Source organism: Thamnophis sirtalis, unplaced genomic scaffold, assembly GCF_051295495.1.
Source record: "Thamnophis sirtalis isolate CommonGarterSnake01/CBP01778 unplaced genomic scaffold, rThaSir2_p1.2 scaffold_4, whole genome shotgun sequence".
NCBI classification, from domain to species: domain Eukaryota; kingdom Metazoa; phylum Chordata; class Lepidosauria; order Squamata; family Natricidae; genus Thamnophis; species Thamnophis sirtalis.
The window spans coordinates 116,875,350-116,892,727 of record NW_028261384.1 but is presented as its reverse complement, the minus strand read 5'-3'; the positions used below and the strand labels follow the sequence as shown (position 1 = coordinate 116,892,727).

The 17,378-nt window shown below is 43.8% G+C and overlaps 1 protein-coding gene across 6 annotated transcripts in view; it reads left to right on the top strand.

Moving 5' to 3' along the window:
* Positions 1–17,378, top strand: part of PPP6R1 (protein phosphatase 6 regulatory subunit 1) — a 58,874-nt gene that overhangs the window by 24,262 nt on the left and 17,234 nt on the right. For all 6 annotated transcript variants that reach the window (XM_087713861.1, XM_087713860.1, XM_087713863.1 and 3 more), the window contains 9 exons: positions 2,051–2,164; positions 2,667–2,832; positions 3,462–3,614; positions 5,856–5,999; positions 10,231–10,295; positions 10,779–10,894; positions 12,562–12,647; positions 13,280–13,369; positions 14,364–14,458. In XM_087713861.1, the coding sequence (XP_087569987.1) occupies positions 2,051–2,164; positions 2,667–2,832; positions 3,462–3,614; positions 5,856–5,999; positions 10,231–10,295; positions 10,779–10,894; positions 12,562–12,647; positions 13,280–13,369; positions 14,364–14,458 (1,029 nt within the window). The remainder of the gene's footprint in view (positions 1–2,050; positions 2,165–2,666; positions 2,833–3,461; positions 3,615–5,855; positions 6,000–10,230; positions 10,296–10,778; positions 10,895–12,561; positions 12,648–13,279; positions 13,370–14,363; positions 14,459–17,378) is intronic.

The following is a 17,378-nucleotide window of genomic DNA, read 5'->3' as shown; positions in this document are numbered from 1 at the left end:
GGAGGGGAAGGGAAGATACCCTGCGCTCCCTGCCAGATTCCCACAAGGAAAGTTAATGGAAGAGCCAGCAGGAATTCAGAAGTTGCTTCTGCTCTCGTTTCTGTTTTGCCCATTCTTGGTCATTCTATTTCTCTGTTTAGGTAAGAAAATATCTATGAAACGATTACCCAACAGGGCACAGGTTATGAGTGGAAGAGGAAACCTGTATTCAGTGGTGTACATCCTTTTTTGAGTCCAAAGCTATATCAGGGCAATCAGTTTTATTTTTCATTGGATTGCCAGGACTGCAGTCGCAAAAGTGAACAGAGTTTGCCTAACTAAATTTGATTTAATATGTTCCATTAAATATAGTTAATATGATTACTTCCCCTGCATTTAATATCTTCTCCCATCTGTCACATTAACACTTTTAGCTTATTGGCAACTGCAGAAGACCTCTGAGAATTATACACAAGGCTTTAAAAAAAACCCACATGTTATATATTCAGGCTAACTCAAAGAATACAATACCATTGTATTTGTCAAATGAAAACTGAGTGGTGTTGTCTTACTCAGCCAGATTTTTTCTTAATAAAATGCTCCCAGCTTTGTTTTTTGACTCTGCATGCTGTGCCTGTTGAAAAATGCCTTTATTGGTATTGAAATATAACACATCTTGCTCTTAGACCAGCGGCCCCCAACCTTTTGGGCACCAAGGACCCGGTTCTGTGGAGAGAGGTTTTTCCACGGGACCGTAGGGAGGATGGTTTCTTACTCTGCCTGCAGATGTGGCTTCGTTTGTTTCTGGCATGCCACAGACCAGTGCCGGTCCCTGGACCAGGACCTGGGGACCCCTGCTTAGACCTGACGGACCCCTGCAGTTGGATTTCATATTTGGCTGTTAATATTATTCGAGATCATTCCTTAAGATTCTTGGTTTCTTTAAGATAATTTGAAAACACTCCTTATCTGCTGAGATAATGAGGCAAGCTCTATAGAACAATATCGAATGTTAACAAAAGGCAGAAATAGTCAAAATTACCTGAAATAATCAGATGTAACAAGTTTAGTAAATGCTGTAGGTTTAAAAATAGTTAATGCTAGGGAAATGGATTTTGTAATTGTTTCAGTGGCAAAAAGAAGAGAATAGTGTTAGTTCAATCTTCATCAAGAAGGTGTTTTCATAATTATGACATAGCAATTTTGTCACATAACACACTGATAAGTTACTTGAAGAAACTTCAGGCCAGCCCAAAAAACCTTCACAGTCATTCTGCAGTAATGGAGAGCTGGTATAGTTGAATGACCCCCCCCCCCCCCGCCCCAATTCTTTGCTTCATATTTCTTAGTGAAAAAGTTACGTTCGCAACATTACGGAGCTGGACTGCACAGCTTTTTTCAAGTTGAAGGTCATATATGGCTTTTTACTGGCCACAATCCAAAGAGGGATTAAGACTAGGCTATAGAAATGGGCCAGGCCAAGAAACTAGCTAGATTTAAAGTAACTAATTTTCACAGATTTTGTTCAGTTAATTAGATTCATTCCCTTACATTTTAAAATTTCAGATTAGTGGCAAGACAGAACAAAGCTTTAATTATAGGGCAGGAATGGAAGCTTCTGGTTTGTTAGCCTTTTGAGCATACCTGGGAGGGAGAGCAGAGGGGAGGAGAGATGACATGATCATTGGGCCCTTTTCCCATTAGATATTACTTTTGCTCAGTTATGCTCAAGTATAAAGCATCTGCACAGAATATTATTTCAGAATCTTGGAGCTCAGAAGGGTTTCAAGGTCCTCACCTTACATGTGAAAGTTGATGTTGCTACATAGTTCAGAGTCAAGACCAAGGATTACCACATGGCTAGTAATAAAATATTCTCTCTTGAGCTTCCTCTATTTTCTTCAATTCCTAAGTAAAAAATAATAATCACATTTTGTTGCTTTTTTATTTTCCCTCTTTTTATGTGGTATGTCTAAATCACTGTGGCATATGCAAAGATGAAAAATAGAATAGCCAGGTCTAATATCATGGGGCAGTTTAGTAAAAACAATTTCCATTCCCCTGTATCCAGACAGGAGACAATTGAGCAGCTGCTGAGCAATATGCTGGATGGAGAACAGAACGAATCTGTCATAGTCAATGGGATCCAGGTCTTGCTGACCCTGCTGGAACCACGAAGACCCAGGTATGCAGTAAATGAGGGCTGTGAGAGCAAATATTTCTACATTTAGAGGAGAAATACAGAGCCAAAATGCTTAGTAGAATTATATGAAATATTCCTCAACAAATTTATATAGTTGGTAGCAATGTGATATCCTGATGGTCATGTTTTTCATTTTTAAAATTATTAATATCTGGTGATTACTATCAGCAGAAATCCTCAGACAGTGAAAGCTATAGTAACTGGAATAAGGCTCTGCAAACAACCATGACTTTAGAAACTGCTGCTGATCTTTTTGTTTCTCTGCTCCACAGTTTCTTGTTCATAACATCTGTAACTCCCACCACATAAGTTAGGGATTTGGCTGTTCCAGTGTCTTTCCTTCAAAGTGATTCTTGAACAGGAATGCAAAATAGTTCCCTTGGTACATTTGATTTGCATCAAAGAGTTTACATTTCCTTAGCACGAAAGGTGGACAGTGCGGGTGTATCACTGTAATGTGTGCATCCTTTGATCTTCCTTACAGGAGCGAGTTGGGTGGCATAGGGGGCTTTTATTGCAATATGGAAGGGCAGATGGAGATGACTGCTCCCAACTGTGAAGTGGCTTCCAGCCAGGCCAGTTTGGGCACTCTGCATGCCATCAAACAGCGTCTCAGGGAGCTTCACCGGCTGCTCCTCGATCCACCAAAGGTTAGTAGGAGTCATGCCAACAGATGTGTATAGGCAAGGTTAGAGTACAAATGAAACAGCAGGGAAGGAAGTAGCAGTGCCAATGGCATTTTAAGTGTTCCAGAATGTTGGTTGCAGAAGGATTCCCCTGTCTCCCTCATGGAACCTACAACGCATTGCCATAGAAAAGGACTACAAAGTCCAAGGGTTGGGGAGTTTAGCTTCATCAAGGCATTTGAGAATAGCTGCTTGGGAATTAATAATGAGTAAGTTTAGCACTTGCTGAACTTATCATATGAAAGAACATATGGCTAAGCAATGAAAAATGCTGAAAATGAGTTTTGTATCTTTTTTTAAAAAAAATATCTATGTATGTTCTTAGGGAAAAATTATTAGTTTGGAAATAGGAAGAAATGTTGGAAGGTACCGTAGTAATGGAGCTGGAATTCTTTAAAAGTTGGTAGAGCAAGATTTTAAATTGTGCAAGGCCTTCTATTTTATCTTTTAACTGCCTCTGCCTATTTCTTCAAGAGAAAGGTTTTGGCCTGGCCCGCTCAAGTTATGGAATATTAGAGGTTGGGAGTGGGGGCAGGAGATTACATGCAAGATGTTCTTTTTTTATTTAAAAAAACATACTTTTCCTCTAACAGAAAGAAGCCATGCAGACTACCTGGGGGGTCTTGGACCCTCCTCTAGGAAACACTCGTCTGCATGTAGTGAAGCTGCTGGCCAGCTCATTGGGTACAAACAACACAGCACTGCAGGACGAGATCATTGAACTTGGAGCCCTTGACACTATGTTGGTGAGTTATCAATACTGCCTCTTGTTTGCTGGGATTTCTGTCCGATCGGTATTTGGCTGCCTTTTAAAAGCTACAGTTCAGTAGAATCTATAAGTAGTTTGCTGCACTCTTTCTTTGTGAAAGGAAGCAAAAGGCAAGGCTGTGTAACATTCTGTAGCTCAAGGCCCATGCTTGGCTTGTGAGAGACATTTGTGGGACGTGTACAGAAAAGTGAGCCAGCTCAGAATCAATCCCAGTACTGACCACTCATTCAGTGACTCTTCAAATACAGCAATGAAAAATGAGACAGCTGGTCCTGAAAATTGCAACCATTGCAGACTGCATGCTCACAGTCACGTGATCATGATTTAAGGGGCTTGGTAACTGGCACATGTTTTGGATGATTACAGCATCCCAAAGTCATGTGGTCACTATTTGTGACTCTCTCATCCGGCTTCCAACAAGCAGTCAATGGGGAAGCCAGCAGGAAGTAGCGAGTTTGAGGTCAAATGATGTTCCACTTAATGACCCACAGTGATTCTCTTAATGACCATAGCTGGAATTGACATAAAACAGTGCAGTCATGTGACATTGCACTTAATGAACACACTGCTTAGCAATGGAATTGTCAAACCTAATTGCAGTCAGTAAGTGAGGGCTACCTGTAATATCTTCTCATATATACTGACATATCAAAGTTATTAATGTAATTCAATTTATATGATTACCAAACAAATCTGGAAAGTCATAACATTAAAAATAATTTTAAAAATTCTAATAAAAATGTTCAGAAAAGAAAAAAGAAATGACAGAAGATATATAGTGTATAAACACCTATGATAACTCAGTCAAAATTCATTTCATAATCACAATTAGTAAATATCGTTGGCTCATTGATGCCAAAGGGAACAACCAGGTCTTCAAAGATTGCCTTAAAGTATTCAAGATCCAAGTCATTCAGGACTTGGGGGCGAGATGGGGCACCTGCCATTCCACAGAGCAGACACAGCAAGAAGGCACACTTCTCTGATGCTATAGAATGGCAGTATTTCATAGATGGGACATAGAATGTGTTAGCTCTTCTGATAAGGAGGAAATAGAAATAGATAGTACTTCAACAATCCTGTGCAAAGGGAACTAAAGCCTTGACTTCATTGCAGGAATCTGCTGGGCCTTTGCTGTCTGTGGCAGGGCGCCACCTGCGCCATCCCTCGGCTGCCTCCCCCTGCCCTTAAGCCGGCCTACCCCTGGGCAGCCCAGCGGAGCTCCAGCAGAGGCGGAGCGTCTCCTCAGGCCGGCCGTGCACGCTCTCCACCCCCACCCCCCCTCACAGTGAGCCAGCTACGGCCTCGCCAAAGCGGCTCCGACGGCGCGGCGGTATTGTCAGCCTGAGGTGCAGCGGGGCTGGGTTGGTCCCTGGGTGCCCCGTGAGGCGGCACACCGAGGACTTCTCCTCCGAGATCCTGCACTCTCCTAGGCCACTGACTTGGGAGAGCCTGAGCGCAGCTCCTCCGAGGAGGTGCTCAACAACTTCCACGAGGCCGACAGCCCTGGCGCTGTATCCCACAACCAGCCTCGCCCGGCCTAGCAGCCCCTAATGCTGACCAATGGCAGCACCCACCTGCCGCCCACTATGCCCAGACTGGGCCACAGCAACATGTGGCCGAGTACAGCTAGTTGTTAAATATATTGAGTCAGAGACAGGGAGACAGACAGAGACACAGACAGACAGACAAACAAACAAAACTACCTGGTTGACTTTGGGCCCAGGCACACTCACTCAGCCCAACACAGGAATATTGGTATATCTCTCACCTTGAGTTGTATATGAAAAGACAACTATTGGCTAAAAAAAAACCTTTAAAAGCCAAACCAAAATAGCCATCTAAGAACAACATATTAATATAAATTTCCAAAATGTATATTTGATTAGACAGAATCTAATTATGCATAGATTTGTCTATTAAGTTTCTGATATAGCTACCTAATCAATTACATTTCAGGAGCTGCATCCATTAAAACTAGGAGCATCTGTTTGTTTTTTTTGAAACTGCTAGGCTTCTTGTCCATATTGAGTACCCATTTTACAAGATGATCTAAAACTGCATCATGGTTCAATAAAAATACAAACCACTGAACACATAACACCTATTGCCAGTGAGCCATGTCTGAAGGAATAACTGATACTACGATAATTAGGGGCATTGGTTGAAAAGCATAAATAAAGACCTGCTATTCTATCCTTTTGCCTCTCTCCGTCAGGATCTCTATTTCAAGTATACCTACAACAACTTCTTGCATGCCCAGATAGAGGCCTGCCTTAGCAACATTTTCAGCCCTCTTGTTGGAGATGAAACAATAGAGAACCACTCGGACCCCTTCCCAGAGAGTCCAGTCATCCAACATGTAAGTTATATGGGTTATCTGTGGTTTCAAGGTCCTTCTGCATCATTGATACAGATACTCTGCTTTGGTCCTGAATCCTGATGTTTGGAAATTGAAAAGAGATAATTTGAAGGTTAGGATTATTTCATGGGTTCTGAAAGGAACCATATATGGTAAGTATAAAGGCGGTGAGACAACTTGAAATAATAACAAGAAGAGGAGGGGGTTGAGTTGTCCTTGGTGCTGTCTGAGCTTGGTTGTTTTCTTGCAATTTCATTGTCCAACTAGGTAATATCAATGATGCAAACCTCACTCCCGTCTCCGAAACGAGGCATGGGAGGAGTCACATGTGGGTATTAACACGGCCCATTTGCCCGGAGACCGAGGTAAATTTGAGGCCACCTCCTCTACTTCCTCCTCCTGACTCCCCAGATTAACCTCAGTCTTCGGCCCAGAAGGAGTACTTTTCTGACTCCATTTGGCTTCAGAGGTTTTTGTTGTTTTAAATTTGGTCTTTTAGTTTTTTTCCACTTGTGATTGCTCCCACCTCTCTCCTTTGCGTCTCTCTGCTGTTTACGTTCTTTTCCTTTGCACAAGCCGGGCTTGCTGCACTACAGGGGAGCCCCCAAGCCGCTGGGCGGTTTAAGGGAAAGCTCCAGGCCACATGCCGGAGCGCTGTACCGTGCAATCCCTGGATCCATCAGAGGGGGTCGCGGAACGCTCCATAGGCTCCTGAAAGAGCGGCTTGGTTGGAGCCAGCTCGGCATTGGACCTCATGGTCAGCGGTTGCCATTTTGGCCGGTGGCCATCTTGAGATGCACGTGGAGGGGCGTGGAGATCAGTGTGCTTGATTTCAGCCACCGCAAGTGCCCAGAACCACCACCAGGGTTAGTTGAGGATTTCTTCAGGCCTGTGCTCTCCCGATGATCCAGGGAGGGCCTCTTCGGTTTGGTGGTGGGCCAGCTTCTTCAGGCCGCGGATTGGAGGCGCGGCTATGGATAGCGCCAGTCCGAAGGAGCTCCGAACTGCGCACAGAAGCCCAGGCCGGTCGACAGAGTGAGAGGAGGTGGGAAGGCAGAGATTGTAAATAGAAGTGATGGTGGAGGCTATGGGCAAGGGGACCTCCCATGGAGCTACCCCTGTAATGAGGGGGAGGTCTACCTCGAAGAAGGCCACCTCTAAATAGGCTAGGAAGAGAGTGCCTAGCAAAGAGCCCCGCATTACCAGAGCGGCTGGCAGGAGAATTACCCATCCAGGTCACGGTCTCCTCTCAGGCCTTTATCCTTACCAGAGATCCAACTGGACTCTCCAGGTTCCCCCACCCCCATGGTTCTGCGAGGGAAGCTAGCCCCCTATCCCCTCCTCTGTCTCCTGCCTAGTCTTCAGAACACGTGGGAAGACCCCTTTGGCCACATGGCAGCTGTTTCCTCCAGGCCATGCTTGGCTCCTCAATCAGTAGAGTCTCCTAGCCTCATTCCATCTTATCTAGAGCTTTCTGAAGGTTTTCAGAATGTGATTGCCTGTGCCATTGCTCAGGGTATCAAATCGGGCATGCAGCATCAATTTCAGGCCTCTAGATGAAAAATCTTCTCATGGTATCCCACGGGGTCGTCCAGACCAATCCCAATATCTGCAGCTAGGGAGTACAGATAGGATTCCCCTTCGACGGCTAGTGGGGGTCTGGCTTGGAGGAAGAGGGGCAGAAGGATGTTGGTTTCTCTGAGGATGAAGATTTCCAGGTTCCAGAGACCTCTGCCATCGCTGGCTTGTTCCCTCCTGCCTTGTTGGATTGCCTACTTTGTAAGAGTAAGGCCACTGCAGATCTGGATAGCACCCCAGCTCCTTCCCAAATTGCTACTGCCTCCACCTCCAGTGTGGGGACCAAGAAGGGGTCTTTTTATAAGCCACAGAGAGAGTCTTGAATCACACAATTGTCACCTTACAGACACTAGGAGTCCCCGAGTTGGGGCATGGGAGGAGTCACAGATGGGTATTGTTAGGGCCCAATTGCCTGGAGACTGAGGTAAATCTGAGGACATTCCCTCTGTTCCTCCTTCTGACTACCCAGATTAACCTCAGTCTTCGGCCTAAAAGGAGCTATTTCTTGACTCTCCGGATTTCTTTAAATTTTCTTAAATCTCTTTAAAGTTCTAAAGTCTTTCACTACCTTTCGTCCTATCCTCCTACCTCTCTCTCCTGCGCTCTCTTCCTGCCTGCACACGAGCTATGCTTGCTGCAGTTTTGCAGGCCCCAAGCCACCGGCACTCGGTAGGGAGGGGGCTCAGAGCTCGCGCACCGCCACCAACCTCACAGAAGCAGCGAGGACAGTGTAGATTATCCCTTGAGGCATCGCGGCGCGGGAAGAGCGGCTCGATCGGAGTCGCCTTGGGCTTTTGGGCCGTGTGGTCGATCGCCATTTTAAATTGAGAGCACATGCGCGAAGCGAGAGGCGTGCTGATCACAGGCGCCACAGCACTTCAACACCACATTTGCCCAGGAGGGTTTGTTGGGCCTGTGCTCCGCCAGTAATTTGGGGAGGGCCCTTTCGCTAGCAGTGCACCGGTCTCCTTTTCGACCCGCAGATCGGCGGGTGGCTGCGAAGAGTGCCAAATCCACGCGATAGAAGAGAGACCGGAGGCTATCGGAGAGGAGGTAGAGAGAGAGAGGCTACGAACTATGAGTACTGAGATGGCAGAGGCCACCAGGAGCAGAGGAGCGGCTGCTCCAAGCTCCCCAGGGGGCTCAGACCCAGGCAAGGGAACCTCTCGGGAGGTGTACTCTGTGTCGAGGGGGAGATCCCTTCCCAGGAAGTGATCCTCCAACTCTTCCAGGAAGGAGGGGCTCAGGCAGGAGGCCCACTTAACTAGAGCGGCTGGCAGGAGGACCAAGGATGTCATCAGCCCTTCCCCAACCAGATCACATTCCCCTCCCAGGCCTTCTCCCTTGGCTGAGGAGCCTGGATCTCCAGGCCCAGAGAGAGATCCCAGGGAGGCTCCTTATCTCCTCGTCACAATCCCATTCTCCTAGGGCGAGGGGTGATCCCTTTGGCCGCAGGGCAGTGAGTTTCCCCAGGCAGCACTTGGCCCCTCAATCTCCTGGCTCCAGAGGTAACAGGGAACCCCCAAGCCTTTCTCCTGCCTATCCATAACTCTCTGAAAGCTTCCAAAATGTGTTAGCCAGGGCTATCACGGATGGCATTGCATTAGACATGCAGCACCAATTTCAGGGAGCCAGGCATAGGTCTACTCGTGAGGCTCCACGAGAGCAAGCAGTCGAGCCCAAGCCCTCAGCCTACAGGGATTTCAGAGCTTCCTCACCTTCCACTGCTAGCGAGGGCTCAAAATCAGAGGGGGAGGAGCAGAAGGATCTTGGGTTCTCAGAGGACGAGGAGGCCACAGCCCCAGAGACCCCAACCATCATGGGCCTATTTCCTCCTGTCTTATTTAGTTCCTTGCTACGCAAGACCAAAGCCACAGCAGACTTGGACCCTACCCCAAACCAGAACCCTACTAATCCCACTCCTGGGGGAAATAAGAAGGGTCCCTTTCACAGGCCCCAGGTTGAGAAGGAGGAGATCCCCACCCCAGACCTCTTCCTAGAGGTTCTCAAGTCCCAGTGGTCCAAGCCTGGTTCCTTCCCCACTCCAGGGAGCAATGATCGCAGATTTTATAACCTGAATTCTTCTCTTGGGCCAAGCCTTACAGGTCCCTCCTGTAGCAGCCTTGGCTTCCTCCTCTGCCGTGGTAACAGGGGATATATCTAATTGCCTGATGGCAGTGGCCTCAAATTTACCTCAGTCTCTGGGCAAATGGGCCGTGTTAATACCCACATGTGACTCCTCCCACGCTGGCTTCGAGACATACAGTTCAGGTAAGACCAACTGACATTCTAGCCCTGATGATAATGAAACATCTGCAAGAAAACAACCAAGTTCAGACAGCACCAAGGACACTGCAGTTCAAATCTGAGCTACAAATACTCTCTTGTATTGGAGAAGTGAATGCCTGGCCTATTAAGCTGGAAGAAGTATCTAAGGAAGTGATTAACAACTGTTCTCAGGAGTCTTCCTTTTTGTCTTTGGGCAGAAACCATCACCACCACTCTCAGCTTAGACTTTTGCATTAAAGTGATGAGCACTAGAAACTTTTTTAAATAGCCATATAAAACCCCTCTAGTCTTTTATTGAGGGGTGAGCATTGATGTCTGTAATTAGCAGGTATTTTATCAATTATCTCGTATTTTCTCCTCGTAGTTGCTGCAGAAATGTCGCTTAATCCAAAGAATTTTATCGGCCTGGGAGGAGAATGAGCAGTCTCAGTAAGTAGTTATGGTGAAAGTTTAAGCGCCCTGATTAGATATTTCTCCTCTCTCCCTCCTCTTCCTTTGGAAAGAATCCCAAGGACTTCTTCCATATCTTGATCCTTCTTTGCTCCTTCCCTCATGCTTCAGGCCCCTGTTGCCTAGTCTCTTCTACTCATGGTTTTCATGGAGGTATTTACTGGCTTCTTTTCTTTCTTCACAAAACAGTTTCATTTGTTACTCTCCAGATAGAGCCGAACTGTATTTTCCAGCATCTTTCAAATTGGCCCTGTTGGCTGGAGTTGCTGGGCATTGAAGTATTATCTGGAAATTCTATTCTCTTCCCTGCATGCAGACCAATCGGAATAGCTTCAACTCATGAGCTCCATAGAAGCACCAAAGTCTCTCTTCCTCTTGTTATTTGCTTATTTCTTTTTTCAACCTATGCAAGTCATACCCACAGCAACCACCAGCCTCCATGCCCTCTGTCTTCTCCTACAGATTGGATGGGGGAAGACGCAAGGGCTACATGGGGCACCTCACCCGGATTGCCAATGCTTTATCTCAAGGTTCTGAGAAGTGGCCTCACTCAAATCTCATCAAGCAGCTCATAAAAGGTAATGTGAGGGGCATCTTCAGGGGGTGAAGATTATGTTTCTTGTTCAGGTTTAGCTAAAGTACCTTTATTAGCTGCTTTTGGAAACTTTATAGGAGTTCAGTTCCTGCCTTTTAGAAGGGGAAAAATATGGGTTCCCGTTAAAGTTTTGAGGTGTGTCTGGCATGGAAGTAACATCTGCTACTAAGAGAGGAAGTTTTCAGCTGAGGTGGAGACAGTAATAGGGCAAAATATAGTTAATGTTTTGTGTTCTGTAGTTTTACATCTTCAAAGGCTAGATTAAATTACTGCATGCATATAATTCTGCAAATGTTCTCTTTGTTCATATATATATACATACATATATACACACATACACACATACACACATACACACATACACACATACACACATACACATACATACATACATACATACATACATACATACATACATGTTATATTTGTAACAAAAAGGCAACAGTAAAAAACATTGGGTTTCTGTCTGGATGGTCTCTTGTGACCATCCGAAGGACAGAGAATGGAAGTGTGATCTTCCTCCCATATTTGGGCATACCAGGGGTTGTGACTTTAAATACATACATACATACATACATACATACATACATACATACATACATACATACACAAATACATACATACACACACACATATACATATACATATATATACATATACATATATATACACATATATATACATATATATACATGCATGCATACATACATACATACATACATACATACATACATACATATATATGCAGTTTTAAAGTTGGAAAAATTGCTTAGAGCAATTGACCAAATTGACCAAAACATTTAGAGGGAAGAAATGCAGGAAGGACTACCAACTCCAGAATCCCCTGATAGTGAGCTTGATTAATAGTTATTTTTCATACTTCCACTTGCTATGAACTTGCAAATTGCTGCACAATTATTTACTGGCTGAAGCTAGAGTTAGTACCTAAATATAGATGTATACTTTTTGTTAGCCAAAAAACCTCCCATCTTAAACTGTGTAACCAAAATACCTGTTAACCACAGGTGATAGGCTTCACACTGATGACTTTTTGATTTTGGCTTAATGTTCTACATGAACTAAGGTACAAAGGTTTTGTCAATAAATCAAGGTTAAAGTATGTCATGATTTTATGAAAGGATCTATTTGGCTGCATTCCTTAAACAAGGAAAAGGTTGCCTCATTGAAAAAGAATACTAATTTCTTTGAGGCTGTCTGGCTTCTAGTTACTATAAAATACGGCTGATATTTATTCTGACACCTCAGTGCTTTTGCATCCTATGGACTAGCTCAGGAGCCCCCAACCCCCAGGCCATAGCCCACTACTGAGCCATGAGCCTTTTGGGAAACAGGCTGCAGAAATGGCAGGTGAGCATATGTGCGCATCCTCAATTGTGCAAGCAGCGTGCATGTGTGGGTGTGCACTTCATTTGTGTGAGCAGCAATCATGCATGCCCTTCACTCACACAAATGGAAATGCATATGTGTCGCTTGCTGGCCATACATTTAGAACTATCCCCTCTTCCGTCCCACCCCTCAGTCCACAAAGTTTAGGGAGCTCTGGACTAGATCATTCTTCAATCTATTTATTTACCTTCTCCTTCCCTTCCCTTCCCCAGCTTTAGGCTACTTACATTTTCTGATTTTCAGAGATGCCTGAAGAAGACCAAGAACAATGGGAAAAATTTGTCTCCGGACCTTTATCAGAAACCAATAAGAAGAACACTGTGGATCTAGTCAGTTTTTCCTTTTTTATGCCTATTATTGTGTTCTAGACTTGGTTCTATATAAAATCTCTGGCAGAGTTATGAAAACCATTCCACCAGAGATAGACATCTATCTTCTCTTCATGGAGAAAAGCATTTCCTAGTAATTTTGCATTCCGCAAGCTTTAGGTATAAACTTTTAATTCTGTCACAAGTTTTAGCTGTGGATTTCTCCAAATGGCTCAGTATGGCTAGTGATCTTTAGGAATTTACAAGTGAACTCCATGTTCTTATTTCTAAGAATGCATTGTATTTCCTATATAGCCAGAGGATCAGTAATTTAAGTCAGCTGCAGCTATCACAGCTTCAGCCCTGGGTTCCTGACATCTTTGTCATACTGTCCCGTTCAAAATAGCCCTTAGTGACTGAGAAGCTAGAACCCAGAGTCAAAGACACAGCTGACCAGGGGTGGGGAGCATTGTTTAGAAGGGGCGGGGCTTGTTCAGCTAATCTGAGGATCTGGGTCTTTGCTGAGAATTCAATATGCAGAGAATTAGAGCTTCTGTTAAGGCATATCTTGAAAAATGGGCAAATAATCTTTGCTTTATATTCACTAGCCTTTCAGAAAGAACCCTGTAGCTAATTACTCTTTTTTTCTTCAGGTTAACATGCACAATCTCCACTCATCAAGTGATGATGATGAGAACGATCTCAAGGAGTTCAGCTTCCCTCAGGAGGCTGTTCTACAGCAGGCAAGTGGCCTTGTCCATTCCTATCAGGAGGCATTTGTACTCCATACCCACTAATCACCTGTCTGCCATGTGCTTGTTTATTTAAGAACCAAGGGCAATATTTTTAGCTCTGTGGCTAGGTGCCTAAAAACGTATTGCTTGCTCCTACAGTCCTTGTAGTTATTCCCCAGTTCCTCTTTCTTTTCTTCTGCAGACATATGCTGTAATTAAGTAAATAATCAACACATCAATAACATCATATCTTTAACCTGAGAGATCAATACTCCATAAGGGGTCTAGATTCTATATTTTGGTATATTCCTTTCTGGCTGGCATCACTGCAGAATCCTTCGTTCCTCTGACAAACGGCCTCTCCTCTTTCAGAGGAATGTTCCATCTGTGTTATGAAAGTAGAATGCTTACGTAAGCAGCAGCGCCCACCTTGGAGACAGCAACATGTGTTCCAGCAGAAAGTTTCTGGAAAAATATATTTATCCTGCTTCCCATATTTCTCAGCATAATCACCACCCCTCTTTGGATACAAAATCTTTGTATTCTGTTCTTTAACGTAGTAATTGTATACAATCAGATTCTGGGCACGTAGAAAATCATAGCAACAAGCCATACAATAAAATATTATAAAACCAACTCCCAAATAAAATAGCAAACCCCCCCCCTCAATATAAAACTATACAAAAGAAGAAAAGCCAGCAATAGCCCAGTCATTATGTTTTATTTTTATGTTTCTTTTTAACCTTTACATCTTGTGCTCAGGTTCAATTGTTGCTACTTGTAATGAGTCCAAGCCAGATGTTATCTGTTAGGATCTGTTGGAAAGTACATAAATCTATTCAGACAAAAGAATTTCCATATGTTCTTAGATGCATCAAGACCTAATAATCTGTTTTGACTTGCAACAGGCTATATACATTTAATAAATAAATAAAATTCTCACATCACTGTTCCCTTTTGAGTTATTTATCATTCATGATTATTTCCTATTACTTTTTTATAGGCTTTCGTAGGTTACCAAATGCAACAGATGACTTCATTCATTGACCACTTTGGTTTTCATGACGAAGAATTTGGCGAGCAGGAAGAGAATGTCAAGTTAGTGATGTGCTCACATTCTCCCTTGCCTTTCTCCATGCCCTGTTTCTAGGCTTCTTTTAACATGCTCTTTGGTGGCTGAGAATTGCCTCCTGTGAGGACAATAGCATGGCACTGCTGATTTTTGTCTACTCTGGAAAGGAAGCATGCTTTTAAGTAGGATGCAGAAGCAAGACTAAGGGTTTCTAAAGCCCCACATATTAAATTATGTTCCTTTGGTCTGTGTCTGCAAAGGGACATCTGCCTGGTCTTAATCTCTGCTGATTATAGTTTCCTATAATTCAGTTGTATGATCATTTATGAGAATTAGATTATTTACCAAATAACATTTCAGGAGCATTTGATTTGCATGTGCTTGTGCCTGGCCATTTGTCATAGAATTACAAAGATGCATAGTCTTGCATCTTGCTTATTTGGTCATTAGTCCCAGTAAATAACCCATTGGACATGTTAGATCAGCAATCCTTGTCTGGACCATCCTGACATTTTGAGCTATAACTGGATCCCCAGCCTTTTTGGACTTGCGAAGGCCATTTTAAGAATATGTTGCTGGAGAGGAGTTATCCCAGTCCCAAAATAGTCACAGGAGAGCATAATTATTTACAGAATACGGATTTAAGTCATGGAATCAATTTGTGATCCAGACACATTCATGGAAATAGTGAATGCTCACAACCGGCACTTTGCTTTGTAACATTTTTTAAAAATTAAATGAATTCTTTAACATTCCATTTAAAAGCCTGACAGAGCAAAGAGCTTATTGTATGCCAAAGAAGATGCCTTTCTTGGAACCTGTGTCCCAACTGGCATGCTGGGAACCATAGGGCCTATAATTTCATTTTATTGTAGACTTCACCCATTGAAGACTACACAGGTATGTGTTTTTTTTAAAAAAAATAAAGGAATTCCTGCAGATTTTAGTGTACTAATGTTTACTCTGCTAGATGTCGACTACAGGGGGTGATGCTTCTTTCCATTTCAAAGACATTGAGCCAGTGCTGACCAACGACATTTCCTCAGTCATGTGGCCAGCATGATGTCACAGAATTATTATTTTTTTGCTCTGAAGTAGTACCTATTTATCTACTCATATTTGCATGCTTTTAAACTGCTAGGTTGGCAAGAGCTGAGGCGAGGACAGAAGCTCATCCTGTCACATGGTCCTTGGGTCCCCAAACCTGGAACTGCTGTCGTTTCAACCAGAAGCCTAGCACCCTAATAATAATAATAGCAGTTAGATTAAAAAAATGTCTGGGAAAATCTTATCTGGGGAAAGCTACCTCGTTGTCCATTCCACCTCATTGCGACCCATAAGCTAGTATTTGCTTGGCTTCTTTTGAGAATGTGAGAGGATTTAGATTATAAGAGTAGTGATGCTTCTATTTTTGCCTTTGCACAGGCAGGATTCCATTTCATGAAATCTTCGTGTTTCTTGACCATTCTGAAAGGGGGAATATGTTTTATTTATGTCTTATAAGAACATAACAGGAGCTTTATTTGAATAGACCAAAGACTTTCCTAGTCCAGCATCCTATGGGCAGATAATTGCTTTGAGAAAGTCCACAAGCAGGCAGAGAGGTTTCCTTTAAAGTTTTGGAAGCCAGGATGATTTGATTTTTGGAAATTTGATTTTATTGAATTGAAGCCTTCATCCCAGAGGCTTTGGATCCTAGCTTGCTTTGCTCAGCTTGCTAAATGACAGAGCTTTGCCTGGAAAAGAGGAGGCTGTCTTGATTTCTCAAGTCTTATTAGCAACTAAATATTTGATGTTCTTAGCCAAGGCTGTCATTTTGCCAGTCTGTTTTGTTAAGGCAGTTCCAGCAGGATGTTTGACCTGGGTGACCTAATTATTGAAAGGGGAGGGGAGTTGGAGACGTTATTGGCAGGCACCTCAATCGATCTCCAGGCAGTTTGTTTCCCTTTCTCCAAGCCTCCTGACCTCATGTGTCTGCCTCTCTTTCTCTCCTTTTTCATTCTCTTTTTCTGCCTATGTGGCCTGCAGCGCTCACTTTCAACGCTTGAAAAGGTAAATGCCTAATGCGCTGCTCTTTTTTAAATACAAAGATAAGGCCAACCAAACACACACATACGTGTATAGGAAAGTGTGTGTGTGTGTGTGTGTTTGTGTGTGTGTGTACGGTATATCACAGAAGTGAATACACCCCCTCACATTTTGTAAATATTTATCTTTTCATGTGACAACACTGAAGAAATGACACTTAGCTACAATATAAAGTAGTAATTATTCAGCTTATATGACAGTGTAAATGTGTCATCCCCTCAAAATAACAGCCATTAATGTTTAAACTGTTGGCAACAAAAGTGAGTATACCCCTAAGTGATATTGTCCAAATGGGCCCAAGTAGCCGTTTCCCTTCCCTGGTGTCATGTGACTCGTTAGCGTTACAAGTTCTCAGGTGTGAAGAAAGAGCAGGTGTGTTAAATTTTGTGTTATCACTCTCACTCTCATACTGGTCACTGGAAGTTCAACATGGCACCTCATGGCAATGAACTCTCTGAGGACCTGAAAAAAACAAATTGTTGCTCTTCATAAACATGGCCTAGGCACGTGATGGCGAACTATGGCACGCGTGCCACGGATGACACACAGAGCCATTTGTTAGGGCACACGAGGTGTTGCCCTAACAAATGGTTTTGTTTGGGAACGTACTTCCAGTTTGTGTGTTGGGCCGCTTTCCTCCCTGGGGGAGGTGGGGGTTTGCCCTCCTCAGGTTCCTAGAAAGCTATCACTGGCCTAGGCTGTAAGAAGATTGCCAAGACCCTGAAACTGAGCTGCAGCACGGTGGCCAAGACCCTATAGCAGTTTAACAGGGCAGGTTCCTCTCAGAAGAGGCCTTGCCATGGTCGACCCAAGAAGTTGAGTGCCCATGCTCAGCGTCATATCCAGAGGTTGGCTTTG